Source organism: Cheilinus undulatus, linkage group 11 (assembly GCF_018320785.1).
Source record: "Cheilinus undulatus linkage group 11, ASM1832078v1, whole genome shotgun sequence".
Taxonomy (NCBI): domain Eukaryota; kingdom Metazoa; phylum Chordata; class Actinopteri; order Labriformes; family Labridae; genus Cheilinus; species Cheilinus undulatus.
In genome coordinates, this window is record NC_054875.1 from 31,446,572 (window position 1) to 31,461,781 (window position 15,210).

The 15,210-nt window shown below is 39.1% G+C and overlaps 1 protein-coding gene across 2 annotated transcripts in view; it reads right to left on the minus strand.

The window, feature by feature from the left end:
* LOC121518216 (metabotropic glutamate receptor 7-like) overlaps window positions 1-15,210 on the minus strand; it is a 193,386-nt gene that overhangs the window by 60,388 nt on the left and 117,788 nt on the right. The window contains exon 2 of one of the 2 annotated variants that reach the window (XM_041800476.1): window positions 12,130-12,346. In XM_041800476.1, the coding sequence (XP_041656410.1) occupies window positions 12,130-12,241 (112 nt within the window). In that variant the 5' untranslated portion in view covers window positions 12,242-12,346. Of the gene's footprint in view, window positions 1-12,129; window positions 12,347-15,210 lie in introns of those variants that run through there. The other variant, XM_041800475.1, reaches the window with a different exon arrangement.

The window sequence follows — 15,210 nt, forward strand, 5'->3', positions numbered from 1 at the left end:
GACCAAGTTAATTGGTGACTTCATGCTGAATGTGCCTTTTGTTGACAACAGATGTTACAATCTTGATGAGCCCTTTTTTTCCACTAAATATGTACATGGTATATTTCGTATATGAGAAATTATCTGTTTTAACTGTTTTAGCAATGACAACCACTGACACATTTAGGTGAGATCACGTTTACCCTTTTATTGATTTATTAATTGATCATGGTCTAGATGATTTGGCTTTCTTGACAAAAAGAAATCAAAAAGAAAAATCTGTTACATGTATAGTAAAAATACATTTATGGTAAAACAAGTGATATCATAAATATTCAATGCCTCTAAGCAGCTGGTCCTGGAAAGCTTGTTAAAGTTAGAGGGTGAAACGAATGCAAAATATAGGAAAACCCTGGGGAAAGTCTGATTCAGTCTTCAAGAGAACTATGGAGAATGACCGGAAATGTAAAAGCTAAAAAGAAATGGTTTAAAGACAACAAAGTGAATGTTCTGGAGTGGCTGAGTCACAGCCCAGGCCTCAGTCTCAGAATAGAGAAATTGGGGCTGGACTTCCCTGTGCAACCTGATAGAGCTTGAGCAGTTTTGCAAGGTGCATCTACTAAATACTTAAAAAAGGGGGTGTATATTTATGCAGTCACATATTTGAAGGTACATATTTTAATCTAATTGACATTAGGATGTTGAAATCTGTTTTCTCTTTGGCATTTAAAGGTTGTTTTGCCTTTTTTTGTCCAAAAAGCCATATTATATTGATCTGATTGATTTATAAAGTCAATAAAAGGGTAAAACATCCAAGTGGGTAATCATTTTTTATAGGCATTTTATATCCCTGAACACTTTATATCCCTGAAGGCTGCTGGAAACGTCACAAATAGAAAACACATTTTATTTCTATTTTTAGTGCAAAATAATTGTTTACAGCTCCTTGGTGCACAGCAGACTAAAGCCGACCCTTAAAAGGGGCCATCTTTGTAATAAATGTGTTGTGAATCAGGAATTGTTTAAAATCAATTTTGAATCTGACTTTAGTTGATGCTTAAATATAGCGGTAAAATCCTTGAAAAGTTTAATGACTGTATTGTTACTTTATGTTACATTCTGCCATGCTTTTCCTCCTCTTCTTTTCTAGTCAGCTGCCAGAGATGATCACTGATCATAGCATTGCATTGGCTCTTTTATGCATCATTTAACTTATTAGAACAAAACAATACAGTTAATTGAACACTTGGATATAAATCAGCATGATAGTAATCTATCAACACGGATTCTCAGACTGACGGCATTTATATGAAGCGCATTCTTTTATGTTTTGGGGTTTCAAGCCTTCATAAAGAGAGAGGATGGAGTCAGACATGGTGGGGAGAGATGGAGTAGGAATGTCACAGAAAAGAGTCACAGGGGGTTTGAGTCTGGTTGCCTGCATCAGGGACTACAGCTTCTATACATGGGGAGCTCAAACTAACCACCACTTTATAGTTTCCTCCATGGCCCATCTGTTAACTTGGAGGAGCTGGGGTTTATGACTTACTGCAGCCAGTGGGCAGGAGTAGCTCTTAATATTTTGGCTACCGGGTGGCTGTCCATTTCTCCATCTTAAAATATAGCCAATTTTTCACACTAAACTCCAAAGGCCAATAACAGAGAAGTGCAGCACCTCTCTATTCAGTAAGCACTGATGGTCAACACTCAACATTTGGAGCTAACAGTCGCTCACAGCCAACGCTCACACTGGGTGTTAATAGCAAAACTGCTGCCTTGTTATGCTCCCCTTGATGCAACAATACTGATTTTTTGTGATTTGTTTGAGTATTTCATTTCATGTTTGTGTGTAATTTCTGAGCAAAACTCAAAATGTGTTCCATCTAAATTTGAATGCATAAAATGTCAATTCTGTCACTGAGAAGGTGGTGAGAAGAGATGCTCAGCTCGAACCATCGCTGCTGCATATGTGCTACTTTGAACTGAAGACTTTGTTCAAAAGTCTTGCACCCAATAAGGTGAAGTCACTAAACATTCAACTAATGTTTTCATTTCATGGATGAATTTTGAAATAATGAGGGAGAAAAGCTGTTAAAGGTGGCCTTATTGGTTACACTGTGAGCAATCCCAGAATGCTTCATGAGCAACTTGCAGTGTATCCAGGAAGTACACTTTGAGCAGCTTTTCTACCCTAGTATTTACAAATTAATCCTCGAAATGAAATTATGCTGTTTGATAAAAACACATTGTGCAGTTTCAGTGTTTTATTGCACCTCCAGAATTCAAAATAATATGTATGCAGCAAAGATGGGCGCAGCTGGACAGTGCATTTAGTCTCTACTACAAGGCCACAGTGGTAAATGGTAAATGGACTTGGGTGGAGGTCCACGTTATGGAGGGGGCTTGGATGATAGAACACATGCTAGCAAAGTATTATTGTGGCCCAAAACATGTAAGCAGCACAAAACATGAACACAATAAAGTAACAGAATGGCTGCATGCTGCAATTCATGATTCTTTATGCAGCAGTCTTTATGCACATCCAGCATTTCCCCAGTAATAACAAACATATGGTGTCTTTCTATGGGGCTCTGCCATGAGAAAATCCAATCAAAACTTGAACAGCCCATTTCAGATTTCATCAAATTTTTCTAAACTCCTTACATCGCTCAGATTTATACGGTTAGAAGCAGCCATGACCCTTAATAGTCGGCTTGTTGATGATTCTTTCAGAAGTGCCTCGTTTGACTGCAATTCTCTTCGTCCAACACCTGATGATAAAATAACAATTATTCCATCCAGCTATGTGTGGGTAATTATTCATGGATTTGCCTGTTTTCTCCAAATGAATCATGACTCATAGCCTATCTTGGTATAAATGTCATCTCATTGTTACATATTAATGCAATTCTCAAAATAGCTCACTTTTAATCAAACTCCTTTGCAGCACAAGAGATAAACACATAATTAAACTAAATTAATAAACTTGTTATTTTTCTTATTTATTTTTTTGTCACTTCGAAGTTGTTTGGTGTATTTCTTTTAATGTACAATATCAAAGTGCTCTTTTATTCTGCCTGACATTATCATTGCATTACAATTAGCAGCAAATGCAGTTTTTTTTCATGGTAAACTGAAGGGATCCCTTATCTCATTATGTTTCTTCCACATTTCATTTGGTTTTCAGCATCACAGGATTCAGAATAACTGAAAGAGATTAAATCTGTGGCATGCTTGGGAATGCTTTTATTGAAATGTTTATTTTAAGAAGGCAACATATGCCTTTGCTAGATGTGTGACTGAATGTAGACTCATTTCAAATTTTTGATATTTGATTATTAATTGATCATGTTGTTGTTTTTTTGCAGTAAACTGATAATAAAGGTTTGTAGAAAGCTACACTGGTTTCCTTTTTACATGAAGCTATGAGCATTCTGTATACTAAAAAGGCATGTATATGGGCCTTTGGTAGTATTGATCATCAGTGAGGGTCCAAATCTTGACATTTGAGCACAAAGTTCAGTTCTACATTCTGAGTTAAAAATGTGCAGAGCAACTGCCCTCTCCAAGTTGAAACCATCTACTTCAACTGTTTTTTTATTTTTCTATTGGCTGATTTGGTGGCAAATGACATTTGTGGTGCTAACCAGAGATGCTATGAACAGTGCCTATAAAAGTATTCAACCTCTTGGATGTTTTACCCTGGGCTTTGATTCAACCGCTTCAGAACATTCACATCATTGTATTTAAACCATTTCATTGCAGCTTTCACTGTACGCTTCAGGTCGTTGTCTTGCAGGAAAACAAATCTTCTCCCAAGCCGTAGTTCTCTTGCAGACTGAATAAGATTTTCCTCCAGGATTTTCCTTCATTTTACCCTCTACCTTTACAAGCCTTCTGTGGGGATGCTGCTGAGAAGCATCCCCACAACATGATGTTGCCACCACTGTACTTCACAGTGTGGATGGTCTGTCTGTGGTAATGTGCAGTGTTTGGTGTCTGCCATACAAAGTGTCTTGCCTGATGGCCAAAAAGCACCATTTTGGTCTCATCAGACCAAAGAGCTTTCTTCGACTTGACCATGTAGTCTCACACATGCCTTTTGGTGAACTCTAGAAAAGATTTAATGAGTTTTCTTCAACAGCGGCTTTGTCTTTGCCACTCTCCCATAAAGTTTTGACTGGTGAAGAACCCTGGCAAAAGTTGTTATATGCAAAGTCTCTCCCATCTCAGCTGCTGAAGCTCTTAACTCCTTCAGAGTTGTCATAGGCGTTTTGATGGCCTCTTTCTTGCACGATGATGCATTTAAATGAACTCTGAGGGATGTTCAGTGCTTTGGAAATTTTTCATATCCATCCCCTGACTTATTCTCTTCAATGAACTTTTCTCTGTGTTACTTGGAATGTTCTTTTGTCTTCATGATGTAATGGTAGCCAGGAATACTGATTAACCAGTGAGTGAACCTTACAGACGCAGGTGTCATTATACTACCATCATTTGAGACACATTCACTGCACTCAAGTGATTCCTATTTCACAAATATGAGACTACTAGCACCTAAATCTGTTGATTTAGGTCAGTCACTTTAATGCTATCACGAATATATTTTACATATTTCTATTTAATTGAAATTATTTTGTAGAAATCTGTTTTTCTTTTGACATGTAAGAGATTTTTTTTGTATTTTTTGTGAGAACACCAAATTATATTGACCATGATTAGTTTATAAAATCAATTAAAAGGTGACAAACACCTTTACAGGCACTATAAATCCAGGACACCCATAATAAGAAGGATAACGTGGGTATTGGTGGTCCAGCATCTTTGAAAACCCTGCTTTTGAAACACCACTCAGAGGATGGGATTGGGCCGTGTCAACAGCTTTCTGAAACCAAATTTCAGACACTTGCACCCATTTCACACAGCAAATCACCATCTGTGAAGAAGATAGAAAGAACTTTATATTCTCTCAAGTTCTGTGTTACACAACTGTTTTTCAGCAAGTGTTTCACTGATTCAAGCGCTCCTTCAAGGAGAGGCTTTCTGAAAAAATGTAGCATAATCCCCATGTTCAAACGATTCTGAACAGCTGTGAACATGTTTGTCTTCCTTTGAGGCTGGACAACTTTTAAAAGTGCTGGGTTCTTTCATGTGTAACAGCCTTTACAGTTGCATAGAGGGGGAAAAAATTGAGTTTTTTTAAAAATACAGAGCTTATTGTATGTTAGCGCTTCATACGTTCTACTTTAAACTGCACTAGACTTTATATCTGCTGGCTTTTGAAATTAAAAAGCTGCAGAAAGTTGCGTTGAGCTGCACTTCAGTCACTTACTTATGATAGCTCAAAATAAAATTAAAACCCCATACACCATGAACTCCTACCCCCTGCTCCACAGTGGAGTAATATATCAAAGACAGCGCAATGATCATGATGGCTAAATTCATCAGGCTCCTGGAAGTTCTCTGCTTATCTGTCTGAGTGCCATAGGTCATGCACTGCATTAACTGCTTCAATTATTCATCCTCAATGCCCTCAGTTCTGAAAATGCACTTCAGGGCGAAGAATTCTGCTTCGCCATTTTGCTTTAGTGAAATACAAATCCCTTTAAATTAGAGGCTCTTGATGGATTCGACCCCCCGCCTGTCTACTCAACACCCTCCAAACCCAAGCCTCCAGGGGATCCATAACGCTGCAATTATATTTATCACCTCCACAGTCACAAGGCAGACCTGCTCCCTCCAGCCTCCCTGCATGAACACGTGGGAACACATCAAACTGGGCTGACAGGCGCCTGACATTCATATTCTACGTCTGTGCAACCTTCCATATCCTCTGTGCCATTTCACTGCCAGTGAGGGGCTTGTCAATGTCGTAAGGTCGTGCACAAGTATCATGGTCTATTTTTACGGTGTTTGCACATGCTACCAGGGTTCCTCTCCTGCTGCTAAATATGAGTGCTGTTCTTTACTGGCAGGTTGTGTTTCCCTCACAGCTCAGATCTAACAAAACGGATCGTGTTGGCAACTCGCTGCAATCAATTCCACAGTGGTACTTTGTGGGTGGTTTTCCTCAAATGCGAGTCTTTTTATGAAACGGGAAAATAAAAACTGAACTCCATCGCTCTGGCCTGAATCCAGACAGACAGAGAAAAATACAAACAAGATTAATCTCTGCCAGCTTCACCTGGAGCCAGGATGAAGGTGCAGAATGGAACGATGCTGGAACAGGGGAGAGAAAGCGGAGCAAAATAAAAAAAAAAGACAAACAAACAAAATAGATCAATACAGGCTGACCATCACTCTAGTCTCAGCTTGGGGGAATGGGCAGCCATATTGCATTAGTCCATTTGATGGTCTCTCCTTGAAGTGGTGAAGCGAGAATCCTACTAATGCATCTGACATTTTACTGCAACCAAACTAGAAACTCTCAAGGCATCATGGATCAACTTTCAGCCAACTATTAATACTGCTGTAGCTTGGCAGCTCAACAATTTCTTAACAAAATGTCTCAATTACATGTCCTCGCAACACACCTATATTTTGCAACAGATTTTCTCTACTTCTATATTTAAAGAAGCTGTTTTTTAATTCAATTCTACGGATTCCAGTCGGTGCTGGTACAGAATGGCTGCCTTTGGATGAGCCCTGTGAATGCACAGTTACGCTATTACATAATTAATGTGTTTATTAAAGATAAAATGCCTTGGGTACTGGGAGCTTCTCTTTACAGGAAGTAATTCCCATTTGTATATGAATACAAAATATTGGAAAGTGAGTGCAGCTCAGCAGCAACAGGATGAGTCAACAACAACAATGGCTTATATTTTCATTCTGCTTGTGAGGCTGTTTGAGTGCCACAATAATATCAGCAGGCTTACTGCTCTTTGCATGAGAGAAAAAGGGGAACATCAGTGGAAAATGCATCTGAGGAAACCAGTTTGAAGAAAATGTGTTTATCACAGGATATGAGAGGAGCAGAAACTTCTAAAATAAGCCTTAAATCAGGGATTTTCCTCCTCAATCCTACACTTTCCCTCTTGCCTTGTCGATGCAAATTATGCAGCCACAAACAGCTTCTTAAAGTTTTAATGAGTGATCACACTGGACACGAATGCATACAGATAAAATATTCATGCTCACTGGACTTCTTATCGGTGCCTGTGGGATATCATTAGCTTCCCCCGTTCTAGAGGTTTCTGCACATTAGTCTGTTAGAAGAGACAGAGATCACTCCTACAGATGTACAAGGAAACTGTTTGGGATTTCACTAAGGTTGAGGTGAGAAGCAGCAAAATACCTGTTAAATATCACACCTGTTCTTGTGATGGGATGGGAATTGATGTAGTAGGTGAGGGATGTAACTGTAATCCAATAAATGTTTTCACAAATTCAGTTAACATTTCCTCAGGGTATGCTAGATGTCTGTTCTGTGTATGGAGGGAAATATCATGTGGGAAAAAATGGAAACAAAGCGTTGACTCAAGCAAAATACCAACAGGTGGTGTTCCAGCAATGGGTCATGAATGCTTTCTAGCCTAACTGACTCTGAAACACAGTTTTACTTGTACATCAATGTTAGGTTAATTCAATTTTTTTAGGTTTAACTAAACTGAGGACAACTCTCAACACTTAAAATTCTGTTTTAAACCAACTTATTAATATGTTAAAGTATTTTCTGTATGGTGCACTTTCAACCAGGAAGTGGTTTTCCATCATGCCCAGCATGTCCTCCATGGTACATTAAAGCTACCCACCACAGGCAGGAGTTGTCTAACTGAGCTGGTAACTTCACTAATGTGCGAAAGAGTCTAATGCTCAAAGGCATTCTGGAAAAGTGTGCACATTAATGGACGACTGTCAAATAATTTTAGCACGATGTCAAAAAATACTTAAAGTGATCCAGTACTGGTTACCTAAAACTGGAGGTACTCTGGATTCCACTTTAATGCTTTTTCATCGGTTACGGGCTGTAAGTGTTTTGCTGGCAAAATTTGGGGGAAGGGCTTTGCAGGGAGTGCTTAATTTAGTGGTATATTTTTTTGGTCATTCACTTCAATTATTCACTAACTACATCAAGAATGAAGAAAAAAACTAACCATTTGCATATTTTTTACCTGTGAATTAATAACATGACCAACTTCTCTTTTTCATAGCAAAACGTTTCATGACAGCTTAGCAGGATACAAATTTAGTCAAAACACTAGAAGTTGTCACTCTAACTAGTCGGCTTCAGAGTTACTAGCTAGTTAAAACATGTTTTCCTTCAGTGCCTTGTTATACAAGCTGTAACTCAGTCCTCTGTCATTGGCCAGGACTGAACCACAGACCAGCTGAAAATCCAGGAGTTCAATACCATTCAAGCCTCACATTTGCAGCACATGTCATTAAAATTACACAGTCTTGCTTCTTTCATTTACATTGTCTTAGTAAGTTAAACCAATCCTCCCCCTGTCTGACAGAAAAGTTGTTCACATCTTCATTTTTTCCAACTTGATAACTGTGACCCTCCAAATGGTACAACATGCAGCAGCTAGGCTCCTAGCTGGTTTTAACACAGCATCACATTATTACAATTTTAGCATCCTTACATTGGCATCCTATTAATTTTTGAGTTGATTTTGAGCCCGCAGCCTTAGATCCTTAGCATTTGTAGTTCATGTTTGGCTGTTAGACAAGTCACTAATTCTGAATTATGATTTGTGTTTACTCGATTTTAGAATAAGTTTCCTAGGAACATTCTTAAGACAACCATGGGGGGTTGTCAGCAGGCCTACCATCCTCAAACCTGGTTTGGGCCTCTTACACCACCTAAGATTAAAAAATGTGAGTGATGAAAGTACGCCATATTTACCACAGCCACTTCATGGTAGAATTAAATATCCCCTCAAAACAGAGCTTTGTGTTATCATGATGTCTTTAATGATTCCAGGAGAGATTTGGTTTTTAGTTCACAGCAGTGAAGAGTTTTTTTCTGGCCTTGGCACAGTTTACACTGTACTGGTACATTCTTGTACTTTCATGTAACAAATATAAAGTAGTCTGCATCTCTCTAAGGTGTGTTAAATTGAGCTGCTCTGCTGTTTTTGTCCTCTTCCATGAACTGAAGCCTGAGACGTGAGTAATATCAGACGAGTGTTGTATAAGCACATCATATGATTAGTTTTTCTATCCTCCATTATGCAGTCAGGCCCTGTCCTAATACACCCCTTACCCCTACCACTTAGCCCTAACGCTAACCGTTGTGTTGTCGGGTCTTCAGGTGGTGTATCCCAACTCTTGTTGGAATGAATTGGACTGGTGAATTATCAGGGGTTTTATGGCTCTTTAAACAGAGATTTTAAAGAGGTACACTCTAAACTGAGAAGCATGGGAATGCCTTGTGAATCATCAGCAAGATGGCTGCTCTAGAGACAAAAGAGAGTACAAATATAAAAATCTTTTTTTTTGGCAGCAGTCAAAAACTACAGTGCTTGTAAGAGGTTCTCATCCCCTTGGATTTTTCACCCTTTCATTTATTTTATAAATTAATCATAGTTAATATAATTTTGCTCTTTTAATTAAAAAAAAAAAAAAAAACCTATTTAATGTCAAGGTGAAAAAAGATTTCTACAAAGCAATGCCAATTAAATAAAAGTATGTTATGTAAAACAAGTCCAGCCAAAATTCTATATTGGATTGAGGTCTGTTTTCTGTAACCATTTCTGTGTAGCTTTGCTGTATGCTTTAGGTCATTATCTTGCTGGAAAATAAATCTTCTCACAAGCCGTAGCTCTCCTGCAGACTGAATGCCATTGTCCTCCAGGATTTTCCTATATTTTGCTGTATTCATTTTACCCTCGAACTTTACAAGCCTTCCAGGGCTTGCTACTGAGAAGCATCCCTATAGCATGATGCTGCCATCACTGTGCTTCACAGTGGGGATGGTGTGTTTGGTGTCCATCAAGCACACCGTTATGTCTGACGACCAAAAAGCAGCGTTTTTGTTCTTTTCAGACCAAGCAACTTTCTTCATCTTGACCATGGAGTCTCCTACATGCCTTTTGGTGAACTCTGGTCAGGATTTGAAATGGGTTTTCTTAAACATGTCACTCTCCCATAAAGCTTTGACTGGAGTAGAAGCACAGCAGGAGTTATCATATGCACAGTCTGAACCCTGGGGGATGTTCAGTGCCTTAGACATTTTTTGTATACATCCCCCAACTTATACTCTTCATTAACCTTTTCTTTGAGTTACTTGGATTGTTCTTTTGTCTTCATGGTGTAATGGTAGCCAGGAATACTGATCAACCAGCAACTGGACCTCCCAGACACAGGTTTCTTTATACTACAATCACTTGAGACACATTCACTACACTCAGGTGATCCTGGTTTCACACATTGTGACACCATCAGCACTAATTGGCTGAACTTCATTCAAAACCTGTTTTCACTTTGACAGTAAAAAGGTTTTTGTGTTTGTAAAAAAAGCCAAATATAATGCCCATGATTGATTTCCAAAATCAGTGACAGAGTAAGACATCCAAGGCTGTGAATGCTTTTATAGGCACTGTAGGGGTAAAGGTGAAAATTAGAGATGGGAATGAGCCATAGAAAAATTTCCAAGTAACCCAAGATCATTGTTTGATTAGCTATGGTAATGTGATTGTGAAGTTACCAACAATAATGCACTACATTACTGCCTTACAGACAAATGGAGTCTGATTACTGTAGTATTGTTCACAATACTAATATTTTGTAAATCACTATGTAATGTAGTTCCCTTGCAAGTCTGTTAAGTGTCTCTATGGTGTAATTCTTGCATGCAAGCAATGTGAACTGCAACAGATATTGTGCTTTGTAATGTCATTACCATCATCTCAGCAACAATAGCCAGCATCAAGTTTTCTGACTGTGCTATTGTGAAACATGCAGTGTAATTTTTTCAAGTCTAGGTAATGTCTATCTTACAAAGATGGAAAAAGGCTCGAGTTCTAACCACAGTAATTGCCACCTCTCGGGCATAATAACATTCCTGCAATCACGGTTTCTCAGTAAACTTGCTGTATCCTGAATGTATCCTTGTCATGATCTTGCAGAAATCCTGCAGCAGCGACTTTGGAAAGTCCCTACAGACTTTTAGAAGCACAGCACATGATTTGACAAAGATAGCCTGCTCAGTGAACTGTAAGGACTGTGAGTGTTTCCTGGCGACAGCAATGACTGCTGATTCACATGTACCACCAACACATGCCAGCAACAGCAGCACTGTGGAGAGCAGGTGATTCATACAGCACAGTCAGCCCAGTAACAGGCGAAAATACAACACCTTGTCTGAATGTGAATTCTGCTGTAAGTACTCTTCAAAAGCATTGATCTAATGTCTAAAAACCCAAATCAAACTAACAATGTAAGCGTTAATCCTGAGAAAGGTTAATTGGCATTTAAAACAATCATTACTGATCTTAGGAGGGAAACAAACAAGATTGACTGTTATAGTCTGTTTCTGTGGTCTCTTTGTTTAACCATTAAGACATTTACTAAAGAAGGCTTCTTTTCTACAAATACTAAAAAGGCTAGAAACATTGCTTCCTCGTATACAACAACTAGAGCGGGGTCATTTGAACCGACTGACCACAAATCTCACTGACCATCATCGCCTTCCACAGAGCCTGGCACTCTCACAAGCAAGATAAAAAATGAGGTTGAGTGAAGGAGAAAAGCAAGAGTGTAAAAACAAACTCAAGTCTCCCAAGCGAACACTCTGCTGGAACGTTCTCCATCCTCTCCAATGGCTGAAGAGAACACATTAGACGATTCCACACAATTTCTCTTCTGAGTGCAAAACACTGAAATGATAACACTTAAAAAACAGTAACTTTGGAAGAGGCTCATTATCGTGACGTGGCAAGCTGTTTCTCTGTCTACATTTCCTCTAACACTCTTAAACTCACTGGGGGCCGAAAGCAAGAGTTGCCAAACTGATCAATAATTCATCCACCAAAAAAAAAAAAAAAAAAAAAAAAAAATACAGATTGAAGGATGAGCTGGAAATGCAGAATCCTCCCCAAAGAGTGCAACTGTGTTTAATTCTTACACAGTGCAACTGTGTTTAATTCTTACAAAAACATTCAAAAATAGGTTTAGTTCTCATCACTAAACACATGATGGTACCTGTTTCTTTGGAGAGCTGTGTGAAGGCCTCCACCCCCTTCTCTCCGTAGCTGCCCTCTGAGGCAATGGTGGAGACGTAGGTCCAGCCCAAGGCTCGGATAATGTCCACCATAGCCTGAGCCTGGAACGAGTCTGGGGGAACCACACGCGAGAAGAAGTCATAGCGCCTGTCATCACTCAACTCCGGGGCTGTTGACGCATAGCTGATCTGAGGGATCTGCAAGAAAGAAAAGGGAAGTGGGATGTTTATTTATGTGTTAGCTGCTGTGCTGGTTCAGCAATATATGTAGTTTTCATGTTAAATGCTCTGGAAGAAAAGTCATGTTTGATTATCAGGCGCACATCAATATCAGCGCCTGACAGGCTGCAGTGTAATGTATAAGCTCTGCCTCTTTCATATTAACAAATGAGACATGGAGCAAGTTTTACAATTAAACTACATCAGCAAGCATGGTTCCTGTCTTTTAGTTTGGTTGTTAGGCTGCTTTTAATCACAGATCTGATTTGCAATCTGCCGCTCACCTCGAGAGATGCTATGATTTACAGGTCTGTTGACTAACAAACCTTTTTTTTGTTTTGTGCACCAGATTTGCAGAGTAGAGGATGAATAGCAAGAAAAAAGGCAAACACTTGCAAGTGAGGCATTGAATGAGTAGTCTCACAATGAACAGAACGGGGATCACCTGAGAGCAGTGAATGAGTCTTAAGTAATTATAGTATGAAGACACCTGTGTCTGGAGGGTCCAGTCATTGGTTGATCGGTATTTCTGGCTACTATTACACCATGAACTCAAAAGAACACTCCAAGCAAAGTTATTGAAAAGTTTAAGTCAGGAGATGGATACAAAAAATTTCCAAGGCAGTGAACATCCCCAGAGTTCAGTTAAATCTATCATCAAGAAATCGAAGAAACATGGCACATTTGTAAATCTGAATAGATCAGGCCGTCCTCACAAACTGGGTGACCGTGCAAGAGAGAGACTAGAGAGAGGGGCCACTAAGACACCTATGACTGTTCTGAAGGAGTTACAAGTTTCAGCAGCTGAGATAGAAGGGACTCGTCATACAACAACTGTCGCCAAAGGGTATGTAGGAGACTCCATGGTTAAGTTGAAGAAAGCTCTTTGGTCTGATGAGACTAAAATAGTGCTTTTTGACCATCAGACAAAATGCTATGTTGGACGGACACCAAACACTGCACATCACCACAAACACACCACAGTGGTGGAAGCATCATGCTGTGGGGATGCTTCTCAGCAGCCCGCCCTGGAAGGCTTGTAAAGGTAGAAGTGGGTGAATATTTATGGAGTCACTTATTTCACATTATATATTTTTTTCAAATACTTATTTAGTTGAAATTTGTTTTGTTTTTTGCTTTGATGTTAAAGGGGACATATTTTACCCTCTTAGGACAAGTTTATATTGGTCTCACAGGTTCCCAAAACATGCGTGTTCAATTTGTTGCTAAAAAAAACCTCCAGTATTGGATTTTTGAAAAGCCTGAAAAAGTGACTTTTGTATAATATGTTCCCTTTAAGAGGTCTCTTTGTATTATTGTGTGCCAAAAAAGCCAAATTATATTGAACATGATTGATTTTTTAAAATCAACAAAAAGTTACAGCATCCAGACTTTTTATTTGCACTGTTTGACAACTAATAGGAGGTGAATGCGTCATTAGTGACTGAGGAGACACTTCATTATGACGTAGGACTGAACTGGTTTCATTCAAAAGGATTTTATTGTATTAAGACAGTATCTTAGTATGTTTTCGAGTCTTGCATCCTCTTTGTCTTCCTCTGTCAGGGCAGTCTGGCAGAGTCCTTGTCATTGAACGTTTGATTTTATATAACTCACCTACTTTTGTTGAAATAAGGATATGAATTATTTATAATTGGGGGCATGGCTGATTTGACTGCAAGCAAGCAGTGTGGCTGTTTATCAGGAGGCTCGAGACCCACCTCAGCTCCACCTCTACATGCTTCTTTTTTGCTTGGGATTGGTTAGTACAGTGGTTCCAAGCTCAAGAGTGAACCCTCTCACTTACTTGACTGAAATAATGAGGCTAATTTGCAAATGCAGGTGGCATTGCTTAACTTATAAATACAGTAAGCGGTATAATCACATTGGATTACTGATGTTAACCACTGAAGGGGACATTTTATCAACACTAAAATGGACATGGAGATAAGTAGGGGCATCTTTTAAGGATATACAGCATCAATCAGCTTGTTTGGATAATCACTTTACCTAATGTTCCTTTAATAGTCTGCAGGTGTTTGTCTTCCTTAAAAAGCTCTGATTTTTCAGCCCAGTTTGCGTCATCACTAACAGCAGGGGAAATGTCAATCTGTGACTGAGTCTGCTTTTTTTCCTGCTTCTCCTGCACCAACATTAGTCTGTCAACTATGGTTTAAAGAGTGGATGTATGAAACTGCTGGATGGATTGCTTAGACACCTGTCCAACGCATTTATGTCATGCAAACAATTAAACAGTTACATTTTCCCAACTGATCCAGGCCTCACTTTCTGCTTCGATATGCTTGTTTTTACTTGATTAGTCTTTTTTTGTCCTGATTGATATTTGAAAAAATGACAAGAAAATTATCAGTGAGTAAGACTTTAAAAAAAAAAACACATTTATTTCATTTAGACAAGATAAAATAGGTTTTTAGATGAGAGCTGCTGGATCTCAGCAGCATCTCTCTTTGACATTACAATCACTCATGATGTCGTGTCTGAGCTCTATATGGCCTCTCATTAAGCAGGTGGATGCACAAGCAGAGGCAGAAATCATTTTCTCTTAAACTCGACGCAGTACCTCATCACACAGTCTAATCTGAGCACTGTATGAACGCCATCCATTTCCGTTAGGGTGATCAAACGCAGCCGGACGCTGGGGAAACACTGGAATGAGGACACAGCAGCTGGCTGATGGGATCGCTCCAACTCTCCGACTGTGAGTTATAGCTTTGACCCACAACTCAAAGCGAGTCAAGCGCACAAAGCTGACAAATCGAGGAGCAAAGGAGGAGGTCAAGCTCAAGATGACTCAATATGTTACAAATCAGCCCCAACCTTAA